Source organism: Dreissena polymorpha, chromosome 1, assembly GCF_020536995.1.
Source record: "Dreissena polymorpha isolate Duluth1 chromosome 1, UMN_Dpol_1.0, whole genome shotgun sequence".
Classification (NCBI taxonomy): Eukaryota; Metazoa; Mollusca; class Bivalvia; order Myida; family Dreissenidae; genus Dreissena; species Dreissena polymorpha.
This window is the reverse complement of record NC_068355.1, coordinates 142,000,531-142,028,469: the sequence shown is the minus strand read 5'-3', so window position 1 is coordinate 142,028,469 and position 27,939 is coordinate 142,000,531. Positions and strand designations below refer to the sequence as shown.

Genomic DNA, 27,939 nt, shown 5'->3' with positions numbered 1-27,939 from the left:
CAACCACAAGTGGTTCCTGATAAAGTTGTGACCGGTCCCGACTGGATGGCAAGTCTACCAGCGAGGTATCATGACGTGCCTCTTTACTGCCTTGCAATACCAGGTATTCTAGTTCGCTACACTATTTGTCTCTTGTTCTGTAAAAATTGGGCAAAATGCATGTGCGCAAAGTGTCTTCCCAGATTAGCCTGTGCAGTCCGCAAAGGCTAATCAGGGACGACACTTTCCGCTTTAATATTAATTTTCGTTTAAAGGAAGTCCCTTTTTACCGAAAATCTAGTTTAAGCGGAAAGTTTCGTCCTTGATTAGCCTGTGCGGATTGCATGGGCTAATCTGTGACGACACTTTACGCACATGCATTATGCCCAGTATTCTTGTTCGCTTCACTATTTGAGTTTCGCTCTGGGAAAACAGGGCTTTAAATTTGTGCGGAAAGTGTGATCCCAGATAAGTCTGTGCAGTCCGCTCAGGCTTATCAGGGTCGACTCCTACACTTGTGCGGAAAGTGTGATCCCAGATTAGTCTGTTCAGTCCGCTCAGGCTTATCAGGGTCGACACCTACACTTGTGCGGAAAGTGTGATACCAAATTAGTCTGTGCAGTCCGCTCAGGCTTATCAGGGTCGACTCCTACACTTGTGCGGAAAGTGTGATCCCAGATTAATCTGTGCAGTCCGCTCAGGCATATCAGGGTCGACACCTACACTTGTGCGGAAAGTGTGATCCCAGATTAGTCTGTGCAGTCCGCTCAGGCTTATCAGGGTCGACACCTACACTTGTGCGGAAAGTGTGATACCAAAATTAGTCTGTGCAGTCCGCTCAGGCATATCAGGGTCGACACCTACACTTGTGCAGAAAGTGTGATCCCAGATTAGTCTGTTCAGTCCGCTCAGGCATATCAGGGTCGACACCTACACTTGTACGGAAAGTGTGATCCCAGATTAGTCTGTTCAGTCCGCTCAGGCATATCAGGGTCGACACCTACACTTGTACGGAAAGTGTGATCCCAGATTAGTCTGTGCAGTCCGCTCAGGCATATCAGGGTCGACACCTACCGCTGTTACGGTATTTATCGTTTAGCGAAAATCCAGTTAAGAAGGAAAGTGTCGTCCTTGATTAGCACGTGAAGACTTCAGATACTAATCTCGGATGACACTTTACGCACATGCATTAAGCACTGTTTAGACAATATAAACTTAAGTTGAAGTTTAAGAAGAGGCATGGCGCATTGTTCTACCTAATTCGTTATTAAAAGGAAATGAACACTCATATGTACCAAGCATCGTCTAGCTCGAAGGGATTATGAGTTGTTCGAGGTAATAATCGAACAGGAATGAATGAAATTGGTACATGGGCACATAGTTTCCTTTTTTTCAAACAATGTACCTGTATATATTTGTACGAAATCTCAGACATCGAATTCACAAATAGAAATATATTTGGTATACTTTATATGGAATGTCAAAAAACATGCGCCCATTATTATTTCAGGAAGCCACAACTCATTCAGTTTTTACCTTGACCTTGATTCTAAGATTGACCAAAACAGTGACCCGATTTATCGACAGTTGTGCGATGACCTTGGGGAACTAGCCTCGAAAATCTCTTACAGGTGAGAATTGTTGTAAATACGATTGATTTTTTAATTATAAATGAGCCGCGTTCTGAGAAAACTTGGCTTTATGCATGTGCGTAAAGTGTCGTCCCAGATTAGCCTGTGTAGTCAGCACAGGCTTATCAGGGACGACACTTTACGCCTAAACTTGATTTTCGGTTAGGAGGCAAACTAAAAATACCATTAAAGTGAAAAGTGTCGATCCTGATTAGCCTGTGCCTGACTGCACAGGCTAATCTTGGATGACACATTACGCACATGCATTTAGCCCAGTTTTCTCAGAATGCGGCTCAAATCTTTTACCTAGCTTTATATTTAAAAAAACGACATTTCGATAGTTTTCAAATTGCTGCGAAAATTGACTATTAAAATACCGGTAAACATAGATGAGAGTTACATTTTTGACGGCGTCGATCAAGAATGTTGGTTAAACGCTTACTTGCCAAACATTGAAAGAACAAATCATTTTTAACTTTTGACATAACATACTGCGGATATTTGAAAAAAAAAACGAATAAAGGGCAACACAAAAAATGGTTATTCGAAAAATAAACTGCAAGAACAAATAATGGAAAGTAAGTTCTTTCCTTTTTTCGAATACGGAATAAGAAACAGTTTCTCGTTTAGTATTCAATTTTAACATATTTGATATTGTTTAAAAAATAAATAATACATACAATTCCTAAGTTAATTTAAACAAAAACATTAACTAGAATACATTTATTTTATGTAATACCGGTACGTGACATATTCATGTTTCTTCTTAATGCTTGCATCGGAAATCTTGTTTAAACCGAACCGGCATTTCTTACTTCGATTACTTACGTCACATAATCAAAGCGCTGAAGGCACTGAAGATGTTCGCTATTGCATAATTTAACACGCAATTCATTTTTGAAAATCAATCGCAAGTTTGAAATGAACACACGCCATTCAACTTTATAAAGTGTGTGTCGTAGCGCACGGGCCGAGTTTTGTGTGCACTTTTTATCATCCTTATTATTTCATAGAAATAACGAAGACAAAATAAAAACAACATGCTTTTTGGAAGTTCTGAAAGCATAGAAAGTATGATGAAAATGGTAATGATAACTTAATATAAAGAAAATTTGCAGTCACCATCATATTAAATGAATATTTTTTTCTAATATCAAATGACTATCACACCCAGAATATAAATTCATAATGAAAGTTCCGTGTACAAAACTTTTGATTTTTGACACCATATACAAATTCAAAATATACAACAATCTTCGTATCTTGTATATGGAGGAATAAATGTATATAAACATTGCTGTTTATGCTTAACTTATTACCCGAGCAGTTCACACGGTGTCCACAACGCTAACATAAACATAGGTATAGAGCACTAATGCGCTTTTAGGCGTAGCTGTTTCAGTTTTCATCTTAGTGACTTTTACATAACGCCAACAGACACGCATGAATATTTTCGAATATTTATTAAGCTGATTCGAGATACAACCTCTGAATTTTTGCTACATCACTGCGTATGTGCTCAATTCAAAGGATGTAGCACTGTCGGACCGTATTTGGTACAAAAACGAATATGGTACATTTGTACCATATTCGGCCGAATATGGTACAAATGTACCATACTCGGACCGAAGATGGTACAATTTTCGACCGAATATGGTACAAACATTGTACCATATTCGGTTGGAATAAGTTTTTCTATGCTCGCCAAAACGTATTTGGTACATACCAAAAAAACTCATAAAAATGAAAATGGCCTACGTATATGGTACATAAATTATGTATTTCTTAATAAATGAAATAGTCTGCCGATGTGTAAACTTTTTTTCAAACTCAAATACATTGTATTAACCTAATATTGGAAGTGACAAAAGTATCATCATCATCATCATCATCATCATCATCATCATCGTCGTCGTCGTCGTCGTCGTCGTCGTCGTCGTCGTCGTAACTAGCAGTAACAGAAACAGCTAACCTAACCACACTTTACATGGATTTTGCTGGTTGTGTAACAGTTTCGCCGGCTAGCTCAGTCGGTTGCGCGTCAGATTGGCACGCAGGCGGCCTGGGTTCGATTCCCGGGCGGGCCAGATAATTTCGTGGAGATCATTAATAGCAATTTTCAAATTTTTAAAACTTTTTTTTTCGAAAGTGTATTTTCACCAAAATCCGATTTAAGAGATTTTGAGCTCTTTTAAATGAATATATCTCTCCAAAAATAAGGATGTTTGACTGGCTGCTTTAGACAGGTGTGACTGTATTCCTAAACATTACTTTGTAAAGTTGATTTGTCGTTCCGACGTCATATTGCTGAGAAGCCGACAAAGCTTTGAAGTTTCCGATTTTTTCTTTGATAACGTGCCGCTTTAAAAAGGCGGGAATTTTGCACACGAGTCTTACTCAGAAGTCAGTAACCATATTTGACTTGGCGGTCGGCAAGAAAAGTTGTGATTTTCGACTAGAAAGAATTGAAATCCAAACTTTCTTCAAACTTCAAAAGAATTCTTGACAGTAAGTACTGTACATAATTTTAATTTTCAGTTGTCTTAATATGCATTGATGTTTTAACATGCATTGATTTTTATGTTTTATGCCCCCCCCCCCCTCAGAGTGCATTTGCAGTTGTCCGTCCGTCTATCCAATTGTCCGTGGCATTCCTTCCGGGTGCGTAACTCCTAAACTGCTAAAATATTTAAGCTACAGTCATTTTTTCGAAAGTGTATTTTCCACCAAAATCAGATCGAGCTCCTGTAATCTGTAGATTTGAACATTTTAAATTTTATGGAGTTTATAGGTCTTTGACCTTCGAACCCTGCCTAGTCGTGACTTCTGGTGAGCGACCTAGGCCCCCAGGGCCCCTTCTTTATATCCCTTCCATCCACGTAGCATTGGTTTCTACAGACCGTTTGTCCGTTGACCGCCATAAGTTTGCCCGCTATTTTTCCCCTGAATTTGAATTCGGTTGGATTTCAATGAAACTTTACATGAAGTACTTGCTACTTTCATTGCGCATATTGCCCGGAAGTTCGGATTGTAAATTTTAGCGGAGCTATCAGACGAGTGATTTAAGCTCAGCTCATGTCGTGAGACATTCGTTTTCGACACGCGGTGTTCAATACAAGCTCTATTAACTAATGAAGTATAAATGTATAATAACTTATTATATTATTTCAGATGAAGGAAGCAATTAGGAGAAAAAGGAGGCAATTAGGGTGCTTGCCCAGGTCGAAGTACGACATTATTGTCAGATGTTTAAACGGATCGTTCGATGTCCCTGTGAAGAAACGGACACCTGAAGAGAATAATTGTTTGGCCATGATTAGAAAACGTAAGGACTTCGAGCTTGGTGACCGGGGTTCTTTATTGTGTGGCGGAAAGCAAGTCCTTGTGAAAGAAGATCTTCCTAGATTTGTTGAGAAGATGTTCATGGAAAACAAAGGATGTGGAGCAAGGGTTATTTACAACAAACTGAAAGTAAATTACACGGGGTTCTCGGAACAAGCTATCCTTGAAATACTGTACAATAGCAAGTATTACCATGAGAAGTATCCGAGATTTACAAACAAGCCAAAGCCAAAGACAATTACAGAAGAGGAACCAGGCAAAAGATGGCAGATTGACATAACTAACATGAAAAATCAAAGTGTTAGCTACAAGGGGTCCACATACAGTTATATTCTACAAGTCGTGGACGTTTATTCTAGGTACGTTATGCCAAAACCCCTGAAAACGAAGAGTTCGCGTGAAGTTGCAAAGGCATTAGAGGACGTGTTGATGGTTAACCTTGCCCCTGACATCATCCAATGTGACAACGGACTGGAATTTAAAGGCCCTAGTATGAAACTTTTGTTGAACAAGTACAACATCAAAATGATCAATAGTAGGCCGTATCATCCTCAATCACAGGGCAAGTGTGAAAGGTCAAACAGTGTTATAAAGGCCAAGATTCTATTTGCAACAAAAAGTAAACGTGGATTTAACTGGGTCGAAGGGCTTCAAGATTTAGCCTATGCCATAAACACAAGTTTCAAACGAGTTCTTGGGGGTCTCACGCCCTTTGAAGCCTACTACGGAAGAAGTCATGTTTTTACCAAAGAACGTCATAGTTCTCGTGAAATAAAGAAAACCATACGGCGAGCAAATAAAAAGGCTTACAGGTCGCTGTTGAAAAACGCAACTTCCCCAAGCAAGTACAAAGTAGGAGAGACAGTATTAATTCGCTATCCCTTTCGAAAATCCAGGGTGCCAACCAAAAGATATGTTATCGAAGGCAAGGTAGAAAAAGTAAAACGAAATGGTGTTTATATCGTGTCATTTCAAGTACCGAACAAACCCGAACTTGGATTCGTAAGCAAATCGGTTGGGGTCGAAAACATGACTAGCCTAACTGTTGCGTTAGAGAAACAACGAAAAATTAAAAAACATTCATTAAAACAGAACCGCTCAGAGAAACAAAATCACAGAACTAAGTACTATCATGTTTTAACACACCATGAAAATCTGCAGTTGTTGGATGGGGTGAATATTGCCATGGACCCAAATCCGGATGGAAATTGTCAATTTGCTGCTATATCGCATCAACTTGGTAAAATTGGTATATACAAAGACGTAGATGCTTTACGTAAGGAAGCAGTCCATCACATTGTAGAAAACAGATATTTCTATGAAACGTTTGTCTATGATGAAACATTTGATGAATACGTTAAGAATATGTCTAAGAATGGGACATACGGCGACAACCTCACGCTCATTGCACTTATGAGAGAATATAATTTGCAGTGCCTGGTAGTTTCTACCCGAGGACTAGAACACTCATCAATTGTGTCAGCAGATGGAAAGTTCGATGGTGATGTTGGAACAATTGCATTGGGGTATTTCCCAGAAGGATTTGGCATGCATTACGTTAGTATCCGTATCAATCAACGCGTGTACAAGGACATAATATCACGCTTAGAACAGTCGTATGACAACGGTGACTCTGGCGACAGCGCTGCGTCTGGCGACAACGCTGCGTCAGGCGACAACGCTGCGTCTGGCGACAACGGTGACTCTGGCGACAACGGTGACTCCGGCGACACCGCTGCGTCTGGCGACAACACTGCATCTGGCGACAACGCTGCGTCTGGCGACAACGGTGACTATTGCGACAACGGTGACTCCGGCGACAACGGTGACTTCAGCGACAACGGTGACTCCGGCGACAACGGTGACTCCGGCGACAACGCTGCGTCTGGCGACAACGGTGACTCCGGCGACAACGCTGCGTCTGGCGACAACACTGCATCTGGCGACAACGCTGCGTCTGGCGACAACGGTGACTCTTGCGACAACGGTGACTCCGGCGACAACGGTGACTCCAGCGACAACGGTGACTCCGGCGACAACGGTGACTCCGGCGACAACGCTGCGTCTGGCGACAACGGTGACTCCGGCGACAACGGTGACTCTGGCGACAACGGTGACGTCTCTGTGTGTTCAGCCCTGAAAGAGCTTCAAGATATGATAAACAATAGGAGGGCACAGAAGCGAACGACTTTTCCATTTCTGATGTTACCACTTCACATTCAAGTTGAAATTTTTAAGTTCTGCATACAATCAAACCCGTCAATCCAGTTTGTGTTGGCGAAGGTCGGCAAACCCTTTAGAGATTTAATAAGGTCAATGAGTTTGCAAACACCTAGAATTTACATTCGGCCGGATATTGGACTAGATACTAGTAACAGAAATCCTGTTAGCGTTCGTTTCCTATTAACAAGAGCGGGCAGAAACAGCGGTCTTATTTCGGCAATAAAAGAAATCATCAAGGGGCCAAAATGGGCAAACGCATGGCTGCGTTTGCGTGTTAGTGGAATCGGTTGGTATGATATCATAGATGTCATGTACAGACATTACAGGTGAAATATACATGTATATCGGTGTTTGGAAACCTGTTATGTTATTTTTGTGATTGATGATTATGTTCTTCTACCGGAAATTTGTTGTCATTTGCTCATTTACTGGTAACTTTTTACGAAGCACATTTGGGATATTTTGGCTGCTACTAAAATGAATGTATATATGTATATTATGTCTTGTCAAAATGCTACAGTTGGATTAAAATTTAAATGCTGTTCTATGTTCTTCAATATTACTTTGAAAAATCCTGTCAGTATACCAATAAATGAAAAAAGTACAAGTTTGTTGAATCTCTTGAATGAAACAAATTATAAAATACAAAATGTAAAATGAATATGTGATGATGATGATGACAAAACATTTGTGATGATGATGATGGTAAAAAAATTGTGATGATGATGGTGGTGGTGATGATGATGACAGTGGTTATGATGATTGGGGTTTGATGATTGTGGTGATGATGATGATGATGATGATAATGATGATGATGATGATGATAACAAACGTTTTGGGATGATGATGACAGCGATGTTTATCGGACGATGATGATGGTTATAATGATGATGATAAGTTTTTAGATGATGATGACGGCGATGTTTATCGGCCGACGATGATGATAATGATGATGATGATAACAAAATATTTGTGATGATGATGATGGCGATGTTTATTGGCCGATGATGATGATGATATTCTCATCGTCGTCATCATCATCACAACATCCTCATTATCGACCGAAAACATCGCTGTCATTATCATCACAAAAAAAACTTTTGTGATCACCATTACGATCATGATAATGGATATGATGATGTTGGTTTTGATGGTGATGATGATGGTGGTGTTGGTAAAGATAACAACGATGATGATCATTGGGGTGTTGATAATTGATGTGATGATGATGATGATGATGATGATGATGATGATGATGATGATGATGATGAGATAACGATGATGATGATGATGATGATGATGATGATGATGATGAGATAACGATGATGATGATGATGATGATTACGATGATGAGTGTGTATCATATTCGGAACGAATGTGGTACATTTTTCATCCGAATATGGTACAAGTTTGTACCATATTCGGTCAGGCATTTTACCCCAAAACTGCAGATACGTATATGGTACAATTAGACAGTTGTACCATATTCGGCCGAATATGGTACAAACTTGTACATATTCGTTTTTGTACCAAATACGGTCCGACATAGCACTGTTCAGTGTAAGGAATTCCGGACTACTCTCTGTATGCTCAAACGACACAAATTGTGGCCCTGTTACAATTACGCGTTACAATCCATCTCGCAGAATTTCACTTTCGCCTCCAAGATGAGTAAACAATCATTAGCGAAATAGTATAGTGTCACGATAAGAGAAAATCGTTTAATTATCATACCACAATGTTTGCCGTACTTGGTCAGCACGTCTGGAAATCATTCCTTAATGTGTGGATAGGCTGCCATTATTAACAAGTTTGCTATTTTCAATTCAATTTTGTATCAAAAAGCATTGTTCTTAAATGTGGCATTTTCAATTCGCAATGAGATTTGTAATGACCCTCGTCATGCGAAAATGGGTCTTATTCCATATGCGCCCATCATATAAATAGCCCACTCAGCTATCCCTCCTTCTGGTAAGGAGGAACATGACATATTAAGTAATTTTAAAGCGAACAGCATTCCCTATGGCCTGACTGCGCAAAAGCACATGTTGGGTTTAACAAACGCTTGCCGAAACGCATAAGACCCATTTTCGCATGACGGCGCTATTGACGTGTGATTTAAATGTGTCGAAAGAAAACTGCGTTTAAATAAAATATAAACATACAATATTTTTCGATAGTGAAGAAAGATACTCATAACAAGGCATATGAGGACACATATGAAGTGCTCTCCCGTAGTATATTTTTTATTTACTCACACTAATGTGTGGTTTGACAATGCTAACACACATTTCATGCGGTGAATATGCAGCTTACAAGTGAAAAACACAACACAATAGTTTAACTTTTGTTTAATTGTATTTAATTATTTAGAAAAGTAAATTGCTAACTTTATTTCAAAGTCAGCGTATACGCCGACTACATTTGTAAAAGACATTTATTGTTATAAATATATTTAATATAATATATTAAGTTGTTTTCGGTTTTAGCGATTAAAAAGCATTTTCGAGGTTGTCTATAGTATGCCTGTAGTAATTGATGAACTCATATCCAACTGTCTATGTATTGAAAACTGTGAATATAAACAATCTTAACCTTCTACTAACCTTCTACTATTGCATTCGTATTATTATTATAATTGTTTGTTATATTCGGGTTTAGCAATTATGAAACGTTTTTTTGTCTATCGTATATAAATTGAGAATATAAATAAGCGTCAGCTTTTTCCCGAATCTCTCAATTTACTACCTGTACTACGTCATTGAGTTGTATGCGAGAGCGTAACCTATTGCGTTGTTATAACCCGTAAACTTTCCTTTGTTTATCGAAAGGCGCATCTATTAATAGCGTCATATCATGAATGCCAAAACAACCGGGAAAAAGAACCACGTGACCAAATAGGACGCAAAACGCAAATACCATGCGACTACGACTTTTATTATGTAAGAACGCTCCGCAAATCCTTTGAAGTCGGAGCCTTGTGATTGCTATTACGTAAATAATTGACCTCTAACTGAAGTAAGCAAAGGAAACGCAGCACCTAATTGACCCATTCCTTCTATGTGCGAAGGAGATTGAATTTTACTAATGTATGGTTTGCCTATTATAACACACATTATAATGCGGTAAATATGCGACTAACAAGTAAAAAACACTATAATTAAACTTTTGTTTTGAATTAAGTTATTTAGAAAACAAAATTCCAAACCTTATTTCAAAACAGCAAGACAACATTTTTTAGAGAATATTATTGTTATATTTAAATGTCTTTTAACAGTTTCAGCGATAATGAAACATTTTTGTATGTTGTCTATCGTATCCCTGTAATAATTGTTGAACTCGTGGTCAACGTATTATTAATTGAGACCTGTGAATATAAACAAGCGTAACCTTATACTACTGCGTTATTCTCACACGGACTCCCCTTTGTTTATCGCCAGCCTCAGATTTATGAATGAGCTGAGCGAAAATACTACGTCACGCACACGCAGCAGAAAGTGAACTATTTTAATCATTCATAAACAATCTCCTCCGCGACACGTACAATACGATCATTGTTTATTGATTCTTTTCTATAAAACACCGTTCGAAAATATTGAATGTAACACGATATTAATATAATGTTTCCATTTGTGAATACACATAATTGGAGAACTCAAACCTCTTGCATAAATTATACAACTCTTTCTTGCGCGGATACGCAAGCTGGTATTGGGTTAATCATACCTAGGCCGTATCGATCTGAATTTCACACTGAGCACTTTAGACGGGCGCTAAAGCGCCCATCTAAAAAACCTAACGCATATAACATTTTTACCTTTATGTGATGTAAAAATGAAATATGTACATTTTAATTTCTGTATTTCAATTATTTGTGTCAACTAAATGCTCTAATGGAATGTATGCACATTTATTTCATCGAGAGTACATGCCGTCAGTTAAATTACTTTATATGTAATGTTCATCTATTCGATACTACTATTATTGGCTATTGCATATTTTTTATTTGTATATCTCGAAAAGGAACCAATCAGATAGATAGTGTTGTATAAAACTGGTATTCCAATCAATCAATCAATCAATCAATTAGATGTTTTTTTGCAAATGAATATCGTTTAATTAACGAACTGCTTGCTCTTGCATGTCAGATGGACCGTCACGCAGTCGCTCAGTCTTACCCAGCAACTAGACCTTGGTGTGCGCTACTTCGACATGCGCGTCACCGCCCGGAAGGGCGATAAGGAGGATCTGAACGTCTTCTTTCGGAACGGCCCGAATATCATCCGGGCACTGAAGGAGATCCGCAGATGGATGGACCTCCACCCGAAAGAAATTATTCTATTGGATTTCAGGTGACAGGGTACTCCGGAACCGTCCGCGAAATGGTTCATAGACAGTCATTATGTTTTTATTGTATTAATTAAAATAATTCAATATTGTCAACTTTAAAAATAATACGAACGTTGATCTTACACAACCCGATTGCGATGGCGCACAACTTAACTTTATAATTCATATCATATATATAATACATTATTCATATGCACACGATACCTTACAGGTAAAAAGTCGATAATTACGTGTTGAATGTCATGCGCATGTTTGATGTATTTGAGTATATTTTCTAGTAGCAGCCACTGGAAATCGGATAAACACATATTCGCTTGTTCGCCGAAATAAGATCAGTCCATAAACATGTTTGCATTATATAGAGTGGTCCACAAGATGAGCTCCGCCCAGCACCGCTATCTCATCGCCAACATGGCGGAAGACATCTTCCGCAATCGGATGTTGGAGTACACGGGGGTCGTGTCGGGAATCACACTGCGCAACATGTGGGCGATTGACTCGCAGATCATAGTGTTCTACCCGACTGAGGTTAGCTCTTGTAGTGTATTGTAAAGACCGTTTTATTTCACCTTTGCGGACTATGGCTGTTCATCACTGAAGTAGTTTTTGTGATAGAACACAATTACTATGTAGTGTATATGGAACTGTAATCTTCAGGCAGCAAAAAATAAATAAATAATAATAATAATAATAACTTTATTTTACGAAGATAACACATTAAGAAATAACATTTCTTTTTTACAATTTGGTCTTCAAAAACACAGTATGTAAATATCCCTCAACTATGTCTAGCATACTGCAGTCAGCCTTAAAATAATTACAAAAGCAAAATATAATAAAAATAAAAATACTAATACAAAAATTATGCAACTTCATGCATGTCTTTTTAGCAAATATACAATCTTTAGACACAATATAGTGTGTATTACTATAATAAAAGTAACGACATTTACAATCGATCAAACGAGTAACCCCATGTTACTCATCTGAATTTAATTAGGAATCTATATTTGAAATATTTTATCAATGTAACAGCTGCCCAATATTCTCCAACAACTCTCTTTTCAGTGTATATTTGAGCATATCTGCATCTGGCCAAACGAACATATCGGATACGTGCATCCCTGCGCGCAGACGACACGTGACATGGTCTCTTGCCTTAACACGCGCTACGAGCACGGGCGGCCGCCGCATCTCTTCTACTGCTGGGACGGTGTGATGACGATTACCAACGATTACCTGGCAAATAATCTCGACGGAACTTTGAAGGACAAGTTGTCGAAACCTGCGACGAAGGCGATTGTGAACTGGGTAAGAAACAAAGACATTCGCCACGGTGAGATGAACGTCGTAGTGGCTGATTTTGTGGAGATGTTCGACTTTTGTGATGAAGTTATTCGGCTAAATTATGAAGTAAGAGATCTGAAACGTTACGACTTTGAAAGTGGAATGTGCTCGATTGTATAATCGTTAATATAACGTAATTTCACTGAAAGGGCAACAACTTGACCCTTCACGACTTAGTCTTTTGAGACGATTGACGCTGTGGTATTCATCCAGCTTTAAAACCATTTGCAAATCATTTTAGTCCACTTATTGACACGAGACACGGTGTAGTTATAACGGTTCCCCTGATGAAACACTACGACCAATATGAGGACGATTATTTTTCAAGATCTTTCATCGATAAGCAGTAGAACCTGAAAAATCTATATACCGTTACTCTCCAAATATTTTCTAACAATTATTATTTTGTATTCAATCCCTTCTATGAAAAAGGCATGGATACAACGCGCTCCTTTATCATTTCTCATGATACGAAAAAAAACTGGAATATTTCCGCGTTCAGAATTGTGCAGAAATTATGAAACAAGAAATCTTTACACTTGACCAAGTGAACATGACGTTGTAAAGAGATACCACTGCGCATCAAAACAGTATTTTTGCTAACACTTGCAATCGTTCAGGTCAAAAGAAACACTGATTTTTCGATCGTAATAGGGTACCATGGCGAAGATTGAATTCAGAAATGCGTTGACAATAAACTGTCATCACAGTCACAGTCCGTGACTTCATTCTCTGAGCCCAAACCGCTGTCTATGGGGGCAGGACCACACCTAGTGGGTGGTAGACCAGTGTACGAATGCATGGTTTGGATAAGGCTAGATAAGTGCTCAACCTTCTCTGACATGGTTTCAATTATCTGATATTTTCTTTCTTCGTTGCCGTTTAAATCTTCAAGTTTAGCACTTTGTCTACACACGACGTCTTTAAGCTGATCGACTTTACTATTGCACTCTTCCAACATTGTTTTGAACTCCAAACGTTGCCTCTTGTTGTCGTATTCAAACTCTCTCAATAGTGTTTCAATTCTCGCAATAATGCGACCATGTCCACCTCGGTGAAGATGCGGGTCGACATCAGGGTGCGCTGCTGGCGTCAGTTGACGAATACGCGCTGGAACTCTGGGTGATGCACTCGTGCTGTGAGATTCTGAAAACGTACGGTAACTATTGTCACAATGCCAACAAAGTATCACAATAAGGATTGTTAGCCTATACTATATCTCTCAATATCGTGCCACGAAAAAAAAACGTTGCCTTTATATAATTTAATAGACAGTTATGTTATAGCTATCTTAATCGTACCCATGAATCTTCCCACAGTAAGCATTTTTTATATGCGATATTTTCTGAAATATACTCCCTACTACGCCGTAGAATATACTAAGCACACGTTTGCGCACACTATAATCCATTACCTGATTCTAAATCGTCATTTTCTTCTATGAAAAAGCTCGCATAGTCCCCAAGACCATGTGCTTTCAGTATATGGGCGAGCTCTGTAGTCCAGTTTACTGACCGCCGAGGAAATAGTTGAAACATCTTTCGCGTTCCTGCGATGGTGCCGTGCATTTTCTCCATGCACTCTATTTGTTGTTTGTCCTCCTCATTGATAATACCTCTTGAGTACAGCTGATCAATGCATTCACTAAGATGGATATTGTTCAACAAGCCCGGTGATAGTATTTTAAGCAGCTCCCGTCTGTCTGTCTGATCATCTTCCCATTCACACCGGAGGAGTTTGAGCAAAGGTCCGTATTCTGATAAAATAAAGTGCATGGATTAAGTAAACATCATTTAACTTTAAATCAGTCTTTAAAAAGTAACATTCAAACGACTAACAGCCACACTTGAAGTATTGCTATAGAATTCTAGGTATTGTTATAGAATGCTATGACAAGTTTGTTTTTCCTTTTTAAAGAGACAATGGCAAGGAAAAACTGGATTTCTAGTAGAATGTACTTCATTTTTTGCTGGTATATTATTGCACTTAAAGTGATATATAATTGAGTTTATCAAATGTAATTTAAAAAGGAAAATTAATATAAAATTGCATTGACTTATTGCGCTATCATGCTTGTTAAATAAACCAGTCCAACATATGTTAGGTTGAATATTTACAATAATGACACCAAAATGAACACATAATAACAAATAAGGTCTATATTATAAAAATATTGTTATTACAAAATGCATCATTTGTTTATTTCTATGTAGATCTAGGTGTATCAATCAATGATTATAAAGTATAGTTTTTAATAAAGTCAAGATTGATTTAAGAATTTGCTCGTTGGGCCCTTTTAAATGGCAGTTTCTTTAGATATATTTTCACCCAATTTCTCTAATGCGTTGATAAATGTCTGCCATTTCCCTGGCTCATTCGACACCTCGATCGACTCGAGAAGCATTTCAGCTAATTCTGTTTCTGGCTTCTTGTCCAACAATGCCTCGAGAGTGCTATATCCATGTTTGCCTAAAACACAAAATAATAATATACAATATACATAACAACAGTGTACATGGACTTCGTGTTAAAATGAAAGATTAGCATTCAAATGTTTTTTGTGTGTGCAAGCTACTTACATTTCATTTTAGTTTAGTCAACTTACTCATAGCGGTCTCTACATGTACGAGCATCTCCTTTACGGATATTGTTTGTGTGATATGTGGCCTGTAAGTGTTGACCATATGCTCGATGTGCTGTCGCGGTGTTGCCTCTAGCCATCGCTTGATTGATCGCTTTTTGCTGCCACTCCCTCGACCGGAGTCATATGTACTAGAGGATCGTTTGCTCGAGCGATGAGATGCAGGCTGCTAAAGAAAAACATGATCATCAGTTGAGTAAGCAACTTATAACAAATTATCACGAATTATATTAGTATTTTTTGTTGTCAAATACCCTTAACATATTTCTTAAATTTGTATAAAATATTCTCTGTAATTACGTGATTTTAAAATAAACAATTTATGGAATTTCGACGCCAACGAATTCTGATGACTTAAATATTGGACATATTTTATTCATCAAATTCATCTTCATCATCATCACCGACTCCATCATGTTCGTTATTATTATAAGTGTTGCAACTACTATTGAACTTAATAAGTGACCACAATTTATATTAGTGATTAACCAAACCGAAGTGATATCGCGTGTGCATTCGGCACTCAGAGAGGCTCTTCCCTTTGGTAATTTACACTTTAATGTAGAGTGAAAATAATGATACACCTCAAAGTTAATATATGCCCTGAAATAAGCATTTTGACCGCTGCTAAACATTGTTTTGGTTTACTATATAATTTTCATAAAGGGTTGTTTTTTAGTTTTATAGTCATGTAGTAAAATATTTAATTTGAAATATTTTTACTTTCAAATGAGTGGCGTCTAAAGAATGTTCTGTCAAACTGTCTTCATCAAGTCGACCAGCAGGACTCTTAACGCGCGTGCTGTCTTCGTCATTCGTTAAGTCTTGTTCACGGACTTCGTTCTGAAACACGCCGCAATTATATGATACCATTGCAAATAATAAAAAAATTCAAAAAAATCTACTCGATTATTAACCATTGAATCATCAAAAAGTTGTTTTGTTGTATGGTTACGTTGAAATATAATGAATATCAGCTGGAAATAAATTATTTAATCATGCGTTGCCCTTTAATGTGTTTCACATTGTACGAACATACTGATGACTTATATGTATGACCCGCTTCAGTTGAAAATAGGTGCTGGGTCTTCTGTCGTATGCGGCCAGCGTAGCACCACGGGCAGTCTAGTCACCCTGTCCGCTAATGACGCTACGACAGATCGCGTGACTTTATAGTGATTGTGCACGCTTGTCTGGGGCTACGCTGGCCGCATATATAGCATAAAAACCATTTTCGCCTAATTCGGCTCAAAAAGTAATCATAATACTGCAAATGTAAAGGCAATACTTACCAAGGAAATATAAGGATCCGTTTCCAAAGACTGTTCATCCGTCCAATTGTTCGCTTGGGTATTCTACAAACAAATTGTTTAGATGAATAGATTTGTAATGCTGCAAATATGCACACTCAGACAATAACACTCTTGCTTAGTTGGTTTAAATGTCCCTAAAAGCTATGTGCTTTGTGCGAGGGCTTACAATAAAAAGATGGTAGCATCCGTTTCATGAAAGAGTATGAGGAGCTTGGTAAGCGACGTTGATATACCCGGCTACAAATCTTTCAATTTCTTCAGAAAATTCCAAAATCGCAATGCGAAGCGCTCGAGTGGTGGAACTGTCCTTTATATAAAAGATGCAATTTCTCACGGTGTTGAAATTATTAGGAACCTTTTAGACACTGTTATATGGATTAAATTGGATAAGGATGTTTTCCATATTGACAATGATGCTTATGTATGTGGTGTTTACGCATGGTGTGAAGATTCTCCAGCGTACACTATTTTTAATGTTGATATATTTGATGTTTTAGAATCAGATATTAATTTATACGATCCATTCGGATATGTTTATGTAGTTGCAGATTTTAATAGTCGTGTAGGCTCTAAATGTGATTATATTATTCATGATAGAATGACTGATTGTATTGATCATATCGATTATATTCCAGATGAACCACTCTACCGGGCCTCACCCGATAACATTGTAAACAATCATGGTGTTAAACTGATTGACCTATGTCAATCAACCAGTGTACGCATTCTTAACGGTAGATTTCCCGACACAGACAAGTTTACATTTATATCGCAACAAGGCGCGTCGTTAATTGACTATCTGCTCACAAAAGAATGCAATTTTTCGCGAATTAATAGTTTTACGGTTGAAGATCTTAACGTATATAGCGACCATACACCAATTAGTTTTTCGATACATGTGAATTTTGATCATCCGAAAGAGATATATGAACATTATGTAAACATAAAATGGGATCTATCTAAAAGGGATAAATTCAGAGGTGCTATTATAAGTCGACTTACCGAACTTAATAACTTGACCTTTGGTCATAGTAATAGTCTACAAAACAGGGAGTCTATAAATACACTACTGAACTCTTTTACAGCAATTATGCGTGAAGTAGCCGATCCGTTGTTTTTAAACCATGCTGTACATAAAACTGTTTCTTATAACGACGAAGCGCATGTTAAGAATGCGGACTGGTTCGATTATGAGTGTGCTCAATCAAAAAGTATATATTTACAAGCTCTGAACAATTTAATAGGTGTAAAACATCAGAGAGTAGACTGTTACTTTGCGCACACAAAGCAAATTATAAATCTGTAATAAATAAAAAGAAACGATTATTTGAAAATAATAAACTTTTAGTATTAGAGAAATTAAAGCACGCCAAACCTAGGGATTTTTGGAAGCATTTTAAACATAATAAGAAAAGAAAGAGTAACACAATTTCAAATGATGATTTTTATTACTATTTCTCGACTCTTAGTAATGATATTTCACAATGTTCAAATGACGAGGCAGAGCAATTTTGTCGCTCAAACAATTTTAATAACTGTGATGTCCCGTTCCCAGAGCTTGATAAACCTATCACCACAGACGAAATTTTAAATGCCGTTAGGTTTTTGAAATCACGCAAAGCATGTGGCTATGATAATTTGCTGAATGAGTATTTCATGGAAAGCGTGGATATTTTAGGATCTCATCTGTGTGATATATTCAATGCTATTTTAAACTCGGGGTATTTTCCTGATAAGTGGACCGAGGGGGTAATTGTGCCAATTCACAAAAAGGGGGATACTGAAAATGCTAGTAACTACCGAGGTGTAACACTTGTAAGCTGTTTGTCTAAGCTATTTACCACTGTAATAAACAAGCGGATTGAATCTTTCTGTAATGAAAACAATATTATTTCGGACGCCCAGTTCGGATTTCGGAAAGGGAGATCAACCGTTGATGCCGTTTTTATACTTTTGTCAGTAATCCAAAATTATCTGAATCATAATAAACGTCTTTATGTTATTTTTGTGGACATGTTTAAATGCTTTGACTCGATTTATCGAAATGCCCTTTGGCTGAAAATGTACAAATCAGGAATACAAGGTAAATTGTTAAGAATCATACGTGATATGTATAATAAAGTAAAATCATGTGTAAAATCATGTAACACCTACTCCGACTTTTTTGAATATGCAGTTGGTTTAAGGCAGGGGGAGGTAATCTAGCCGATCTTGTTTTCATTCTTTGTTAATGACCTTGAACTTTATTTGCAAAATGAACCTACTTCGGGATTATTATTTGACGATATTGTGTTAATGCTTTTACTTTTTGCAGACGATATGGCCATTTTTGCGAAATCGCCAGATGAATTGCAAACCAATGTTAATCTTTTGCACTCTTATTGTAAAACATGGGGACTTACTGTCAACACTGACAAAACAAAAATTATGGTTTTCAGGAAGAGGGGCAGACTATTGTCAAATGAAAAATGGAATTTTGATGGCAAAGAATTAACTGTTGTAGACGATTTTAATTATCTTGGCACTGTTTTCAACTACACAGGGAGTTTTAAGCTGAATCAAGAATATTTAGCAGGTAAAGCAATTAAGGCACTAAACGTACTATTGCAACATTGTAAAAAGTACGATCTAAAGCCAAAGATACTGTGTCAACTTTTTGATTCATTTGTTGGCTCTATACTTAAATATTCAGCAGAGGTATGGGGATTTACGCAATCAAAAGAACTAGAGAGAATACATCTGAAATTTTGCAAACGTATTTTAAAACTTAAAGCTAATACAACTAATGCGGGTGTATATGGGGAGTTAGGTCGATACCCTCTGTTCATTACAAGGTATATACAAATTATTAAATACTGGAGTAAAATTATACATACAGATAATATTATTATTAAAAAGGTTTACGAGCAGGCCAAAACAGATTGTTACGCTGGCTTAAAAAATTGGGTATATAATGTTAAGTTATTGCTAAGCAATCATGGTTTCTCTTATATTTTTGAAGACGCTGAAAATGTCGATTTTAAATCATTTATTTGTATTTTTAAACAACGTATCACTGACAATTTTATTCAGGAATGGTCCCAGAGCATGCAAACAAACCATGTTCTTACTACTTATGTACTTTTCAAAAACAATTTGCATTACGAATCATACCTCGATTTACTACCTAGCAGCCTAAGAATGTTTTTCTGTAGGCTAAGACTATCGGTTCACCCACTAAGAATACAAACCGGTAGATATGGTAGAAATAGAATTGCTAGGGATCAGCGTTATTGTTTATTTTGTAATTCACATGATATTGAAGATGAATATCATTTTATGCTTATATGTCCATTTTTAGAGGAGATACGCAAAAAAATATGTACCAAAGTATTATTACCAACGCCCATCAATGTTTAAATTTTTGGAAATGTTGGGCATTGATAACAAAACCAAATTAATTAAAATTTCTCTTTTTATTAAATACGCATTAAATAAAAGAAACTCATTGTTAAATGTAAGTTCATCCTCGTAAAACAAGGACACATACTTTAACATTTTGAATATCACAATATGTATGTATATCACAATCAAATGTAATAAGTTTTATAATAAAGACCAGGTATACCGTATATACAGGTATACCGTAGTTACTGTAAATATATGATTACCGTGACATGAATGTTCTTAATTATGCTTTGTTTGTTTTGTTATATTGACGATGTACATTGTGCAAGTCATAATAAAACACATGTTCTGTTCTGTTCTGTAAGCATGTTAGGCATGTTTTCGCGTATTGACAGTTGGTCAGTTTCGGTATATAAACATTTGCCGTGCTCTGTGAAAAGGGGGTTCAATGCATTTGCGAAGTCGTCCCAGATTAGCATGTGCATTCCGCTTAGGCTAATCAGGGACGACACTTTCCGCTTTCGTGATATTTTGTTTTGCACAGGTTAATCTGGAACGACACTTTACGCACAAGCATTAAGCCCAGTTTTCTCAGAACAAGACACATATATACATTCGTCAATTGATATAAGTTATAAAGGATTGTGTGTAGCTTTCATTGATTTAGATAAATGACTTCCTTGTATGAAATGTGTCAACATTGATAACAGATATAAATATAAAGGGGTGAATGCGGACTGCTTTAATAAAGGTATATGTTACGGTGAAAATAAATCATTTGTGTATAGGATTGTCCCTAAGTTTCATTATGCACCTACGGACGTTAAATGTAAGAATTAAAATTCACGGCCCTCAGTTTCACTCATAAATCGCACTTTGTTTTATAAACAGACTTTTTATGTTAATACATTCACAACAGCCTGAACTTGCTAATTGTGCTTACGTGGAATCATATTGTTATTTTTCCGTGGACTCCGACAGAATTGGTTGTTAAACAATGCAAAAAGATAAATAAAAATACACAAATAAACAAATAACGATTCGCTTTATTGGGCAGTGGAAATCTACAATATTTTAGTGATGTCACGAGCGACATTGAACGACCATAACACAACAGTGCATTTTGGTGGCCACATAACGCATGATTTAAGACGAAGAGTATACTCACATATGATGTTGTTTAAAAAGCTGCAACGTTCTACAAATACATTTACCAAGAAAATGCAATCGTCATACGTATGTCATCACTTCCGTATGGCGCAGTGTTGAGTGCACGCGTTCCCTAAGAGAATCGGGTTGAATCCCCGTTCCGAAAGCATGTGTTTGGTTAGTGGTAACCATACCGGACAGGTGGAGTTTCCTCTGGGTACCCCCCCCCCACCGACAAACACACACACAACACAATACCACATCGAAATTGAAAATAATTCAGTAACAGTTAGAAAAAGCAGCTAGAATGTTAAATTCGTCATACATTCGTGAGTATAGTAAGTCTATAAGGTAGGAGTGCCGGGGCACACTCCGGGGCCGCACATCATGCAGCCTAAGGCTCGGGGGGATCTTTTAAACGTCGAAATACAGACACATAATTGTTTTTTTAGTGTAGTGTATTAGCAAAATTAGTGTCGTAAATGTACACTTAACTATTAACATAACAAGGATAGAAAACTAAAAAAAACAACACTTACATTAAGTGTTGAATGCAGTCGCTCTGTAGAAAACCTAGGATCCATGACACCTGCATTTTCATATATTGGTTGTTTAGTGCAGGCATTGTTGTAATACACGTGGCTGCTTCGTCCGAACGTCCGTCCCTTACACGGTGCCTTTTAGGAAAACAAATAAATGTGTACAATGTATAAATATTACATGTCATTCGTTTAAACATCATAATAAGATCTTTATTTGTCAATGCATGACCATATAAGGCGTGTTCTGAGAAAACTGGGCATAATGTATGTGCGTAAAGTGCCGTCCCAAATTAGCCTGTGCAGTCTTCACAGGCTAATCAGGGACGACACTTTGCGCTTTTATGACATTTTTGGTTTAAATGAAGTCTCTTCTTAGCGAAAATCCAATTGAGGCGGAAATTTTCGTCCCTGATTAGCCTGTGCGAACTGCACAGGCTAATCTGGGACGACACTTTATGCACATGCATTATGCCCAGTTTTCTCAGAACGCGTCTCATATCATTGGCTGTAACACCGGTTTCAATACTACATGAATTTAACTTTATTATACATTGTTCCATTAACATATAAAATGCCTGCTGACAAGAAGTATATCTTCATCGATTCGGATGCAGAAAACGTCTTTCATAAACTTGCATTATATTTAATAAAAACTGAACTGCTGGCACTGCGGATTCAGAGCAGATAATAAATTTGAACACAGAATAGTTATAGAGCACGTCAGTGGTACAACCTACCGGATTTGGTGCTGGATTTTGAGCTCCTGCAGGAGTTATGTATATCTGGTCAACCTACACATAAAGAAGAAAAGAAAAGAAATATCACGTGTTTGTAAATATCCCCACGAAAATCTCACTTTGCGGAATGGGATAACAATTTAATAGAGAAAATTGCAAAAGCAATAGATGACATTAATTGTAATCAGTTCAAAATCTCCTTCGCAAGACAAACAGACCGTCGTTCTATAGAAAGTTACCTTACGTTAAATGTAAGTAAATATGTACATGAAAAGGCCCAACTACTGGCCACGATGTTGTTGTGTAGGACTGTGCGAGACACGAACAAGGCTCCGTTATTGTTTAATACCAGTATGTTTGATTTTTTTTACTGTAAGGCTATTGACTACGGAATACCGGTAGTGCCATCGTGGATACAAATTAAAATCCAGAGGACTGTCATCATCACACTGTCGCATTGTCGTCATCGTACTATCGCATTCGCGCCATCGTATTGTCGCACTGTCGTCATCGTATTGTCGCTTTTTCGTCATCGTACTCTCGCGTTCTCGCATTCCCGCCCTCTGGATTTTAATGTGTAACCAAGATGGCCCTAACAGTATACCGTACACTTTGAATATGTTACACACAAACAATTTCTTACAAGCTAGTGGGATAAAAAGTCGCAGATATTAACTAACATCCACCTGCCTTTCATGTTTGAAAAAAACATTAATGGATTGCTATCCGAGAAAAACCCATCTGCATACCTCAACAGCTAATTGTAACTTATTGTAGTAACTTCTCATGTCGGTCAAACCAATAGAAACTAAAATTACTCGTAATTAAAATAACTCAGAATCTACTAAACATAAATAACAATGGGCTTCAACAATCAACTAAGACTGTTCACACTGTTCCAACACGAAAAAAGAATCGATACTCTAACCTGAGTCAGGATTAAGACATGAGAGTCGCGTTGGCCAAATAAATGAAATCTTTCTCTGAAGAAGGCTTGGTATAAAGCCTGAACTTAAAGAACAGGGACCAAAATCATCAAATTGAAAAACTAAAACACATTAATTGTTATCGGTTCGAAATCGCGGGCAATTATGTTTAAGTGGATCAATAATGTTTAAATAAAAATAGTCTGACACGGACCAGTGATACGATACATGTGCAAGCAAATTGGTCATGCTCTGTGAAAAGGGTGTTTAATGCATGTGCGTAAAGTGTCGCCCCAGATTAGCCTGTGCAGTCAACACAGGCTAATCAGGGACGATACTTTCCGCTTTTATGATATTTTCTGTTGAAAGAAAGTATCTTCTTAGCAAAAATCCAGTTTAGGCGGAAAGTGCTGTTTCTGATTAGCCTGTGCGGACTGCACATGCTAATATCGGACGACACTACGCACAGGCATTAAACCCCCTTTTCACAGAGCACGTCCCAAATATTTTAGCGTGGTCGTTTTGATTGGCAATCTATTATTTATCAGTGTCAGAAAACAAAGACAACTTGAGTTTTTGTGCATGCTAATTTTGAAAAGAACATAGCATTACTGCATTGTCCTATTAACTACTGAGTGCATGCAGTCTATGGGTTCAACTTGTTTATCTAATCAATATCAGTTTTGTGAGTGATATATACGTGACAACACAATAATAGCCTTTGTTGTAGTGAAACGTTTACAGGATGCATTTACCACGTAAAGTTCATGCAAATATTACATCCTTGAAAAAGAAATGCATTGGAACTAGTACACTTGTCCCAATCGACAATAGATATAACACACCAACAAAGTTCTATGAAGACAGGATTGGCAACGAACGTAGGATTCTCCCAACTCGTTTCTGCGTAAGGGAACGATTTCGGAAGTTTGCATGTGTTGCCAGAACCAGGCACACGCCGGGTATGCGAATACTTCGTTTACGGATGGCACTTCACTAACAGAGAACAACAAACGCCACGCGCTAGAGGTAAGTTCCTCTGTTTTATTTAAAGTTATATCCTAAAGATTAGTTTTTAAGACAAGACACATGGTCGAGTTGATAAATGGTGTATCCTTTTGTATTGGGAATACACAATTTCACGGAAGAATGGAACAGTTTTGCCCAAAAAATAGAAAATTTGATCGGAAAACAGCATAAACTGGATGAACAGTAAACATTTTAACAAAATAAAACTACTTAGAATTATTGCAAGAAATTTTTTGCTATTCCAGCATGTAGAGTAATCACTGTGCTTTAAATACTGAAATTTTGATAGCATTCAATGAAATATAAACAAAGATAGTACATTTTGTAATAGGTGGCATACATAAAGTTGCAGCCACTTTGTTTACCGATAAAGGGCACTTCAGATTACGGAGACTTTCAACAAAGCGGGCACTCTAATAACTGAGTTTTATCTTCTACCTCAAATGCATTTATTTATATTATGGCTATTCATACGAAAAAATTTTAAAATATATTTTTCAAAAATCACATGACTATTAATTTATACTATGTTTATTATAATTGCAATTTTCAATTAAGATAATATTTATTATTAAATAAATGTGTACGGATAATGCGAATCAACACAATCGTGTTTAATTTTACTTATAGCAGGGCTCTAGATAACGGTAGTGAAGGGGTCTTTATGACGCAAATACACATTTGTTCTTCATAAAATCCTATGTCGGTTGTGCTTATTTGAATCGCATCATCAAGACAATACTTATGCGTAGCAACAAAATTAAAAAGAGAATGGTAAAACTCCCTGTATTTTGAGCCCTGCTTATAGGGAGCACTTCCCTTTACGCAACGCTAACGTTTGCTCGAAGTGCGATTCACCTGACCCTAAATCACTGTATTGGTTGAGTTTTGAGAATCACGGTTAAAATTAAATCGTAAAATCAACTGATTCTGGAAAAAAAGGAATGCGTACATAAAATGTTTAAATGTCATATTATGGAGTCAGTACTTAGTATACCCACACAAACGAAGTTTAGGGTGCTATAATGGATAGAACTTCATATGCAGCATGTGTTGTGTTTATATTAAAAAAAGACGGATATGCATAATTTTTACACCACTATCGTGTGATTAAATCAACCCCGCCCGTTCTTTTATTGCTATTTTCGTTTATTGGCATTGAGCCAAAAAGTTCCAATAGAATTTCGAACCTGCATCGCTGCTGATATTAATCTCTGAGAGGCAGTTTAAGCAGAGTGATTATTCATGTCATGCTATCTTATATAAAAGAAAATAGCCTTAGTACCTTCATTTGGACATAAAGATAAATGCTTTAGATCAATCGCTTAGAACGTAATTTAAAATATATGGTCATATAGATTTTACTCATTAGACATATCCAATTTGTTTAACATTTATCTTTCACATTTATACCAAATCATAATCATATTTCAAAGGGATAAGAACATGCTTCGGTTATTCGTTTTTTATTTGCGTACTAAGTACATACATTTTTATTTATTGCCTGCTTACTTTAACAGTATTCCACAGCGAATTCTGCATTTTTGATTCAAAAAATACGAGTGTGTTATATCTGGAAAAAAAGTGTCTAGATGTCAGGAAACGAAGTGCCATTGTTTTTTAGATGATCGGTAAACGAAGTGCAGATGAAAAATGTGCATGCGACTCTTAAAACATTTGAATTTTCTCAAATACATTAGTAAACTAAAATGTAACATGTTGTAACATTACTGGATATATTGATCTTTTATTTCGAATAGTAAGCACGTTCTTGATTTATTTCCAAGTATGTTTATTTTGTTTAAATATGTACTGATCATTCAATTCATGCTGATTATCGATGAAATTTTATCGTTTTTTTTTAATAATTCACCGTTTTTCCGCGAATTTCTTTCTTCGCAATACGAAGTGCTATACCATTAATCACCCAAACAATGTTCTGTGTCTAAAAACCAAATAAACAGAACATAAATACAAAAAAGCTGAAGAACTCACCTCTCGCGCGTGGCGTTTGTTGTTCTCTGTAAGTGAAGTGCCATCCGTAAACGAAGTATTCGCATACCCGGCGTGAGGCATGTATCGAAGTTTGTCATTAAAAGATTCAAATTGATAAATGTAAACTTTGGAACCAAATAGCTCCGGTAAGAAACATGAATAAAATTAGAGCAACAAAAAAGTAATCCTCAACTGGCCTTTAACCACACACCCTTGGAGTAAAAGTCTAGCATTTACACCATTCGGCCCACCGTGCTCTTTCAGAGTTGTGTATTTTATACTTTATATAAAAAAATCCTCGATCAGTGTCACGCAACATAACGTTAATAACACAACTCTCCAATTTATGCAATCGCTTCGCGTGTTGTTACGCTTTATAATTTTCAGGTGTTTAAATCGTCAAAAGAATCAATGGATATTTTAGAACATTTATTATGTTCATTATATCTGTTTCCCCGCACATATCATAACTACATCACAAATTTGAGAACCTGAAACAATTTCATTCAACTTTGTGAATTAACCAAAACGTGAAAAGGTCCTTTTTAAATAAATTCCGAACTAAATAGTTTTATTTTATCTGGATAATTTCATTCCGTTCACGACACAAATCTTACTTCATATTATAAACGTTCAAGTGTTTACAGTTGTCTAGTCAATATGTGTCTTTTTCTGTGAAAATTGGGCATAATGCATGCGCTTAGTGTCGTCGATATTAGCCCGTGCAGTCCGCACAGGCTAATCAGGGACGACACTTTCCGCTTTAATGGTATTTTTCGTTTAAAGGAAATCCCTTTTTAACGAAAATCTAGTTCAAGCAAAAAGTGTCGTCCCTTATTAGCCTGTTCGGACTGCACAGGCTATTCTGGGACGACGCTTTACGCACATGCATTAAGCCCAGTTATCTCAGAACAAGGCTCATATATAAGTGTTAACAATTGTCTAGTCAATATTCTTAAGGACAACACTCAGGCAATGGACCAGTCTTAAGTGCTTACCTCTTCATGCGATTCTGGTCGATATCTGCACAAGTAATTTCCCATCTTGAGTATTGCTACAGGCAACGAAACGTAATATCGAAGGCGACATTTATCCAATTACTTTCGATGTACCATCTCTATTTATATAAGAAATAATAACACTCGAATCAAGGTCAAATTTCATCTAAGTCACAGTCATGTTTACATAAAATATATTATGCAAATGTTTTATTTTTATTTTCTAATTTAACAACCATCCATTAATCCGTCTTCACTTTGCGCATTCAATGTTTGCTTCTTAACTTAACAAAACATAAAACACAATGTAGTATTTCGGGTCGCTTACTAAAGTTATTTTATATATTAAG

At 37.0% G+C, this 27,939-nt stretch overlaps 2 protein-coding genes across 2 annotated transcripts; one reads left to right on the top strand and one right to left on the bottom strand.

Moving 5' to 3' along the window:
• The first annotated feature begins 39 nt into the window (after nt 1-39).
• Nucleotides 40-12,992, top strand: LOC127855330 (PI-PLC X domain-containing protein 2-like). The gene is made up of 5 exons (XM_052390852.1): nt 40-103; nt 1,490-1,610; nt 11,324-11,527; nt 11,888-12,053; nt 12,594-12,992. Exons 1-5 carry the CDS (start codon nt 46-48, stop codon nt 12,990-12,992), a joined length of 948 nt encoding a protein of 315 aa, XP_052246812.1. The 5' UTR covers nt 40-45.
• Nucleotides 12,205-27,939, bottom strand: LOC127853321 (uncharacterized). The gene is made up of 9 exons (XM_052387762.1): nt 27,590-27,939; nt 22,642-22,695; nt 21,902-22,039; nt 16,806-16,868; nt 16,237-16,356; nt 15,478-15,682; nt 15,201-15,341; nt 14,287-14,628; nt 12,205-14,018 (listed from the first exon to the last, which is right to left on the bottom strand). Exons 1-9 carry the CDS (start codon nt 27,632-27,634, stop codon nt 13,549-13,551), a joined length of 1,578 nt encoding a protein of 525 aa, XP_052243722.1. The 5' UTR covers nt 27,635-27,939; the 3' UTR covers nt 12,205-13,548.

Excerpts from the sequence above, each read along its gene's own strand:
- LOC127853321 (XM_052387762.1), bottom strand. The coding sequence starts at position 27,634 with ATGGGAAATTACTTGTGCAGATATCGACCAGAATCGCATGAAGAG. Across the intron at positions 22,696-27,589 it reads GACCAGAATCGCATGAAGAG|GTTGACCAGATATACATAAC; the intron begins GTAAGCACTTAA and ends CTTTATGTGTAG. Across the intron at positions 22,040-22,641 it reads AAAATCCAGCACCAAATCCG|GCACCGTGTAAGGGACGGAC; the intron begins GTAGGTTGTACC and ends TTTTCCTAAAAG.
- LOC127855330 (XM_052390852.1), top strand. The coding sequence starts at position 46 with ATGGCAAGTCTACCAGCGAGGTATCATGACGTGCCTCTTTACTGCCTT. Across the intron at positions 1,611-11,323 it reads GCCTCGAAAATCTCTTACAG|ATGGACCGTCACGCAGTCGC; the intron begins GTGAGAATTGTT and ends CTTGCATGTCAG. Across the intron at positions 12,054-12,593 it reads TAGTGTTCTACCCGACTGAG|TGTATATTTGAGCATATCTG; the intron begins GTTAGCTCTTGT and ends CTCTCTTTTCAG.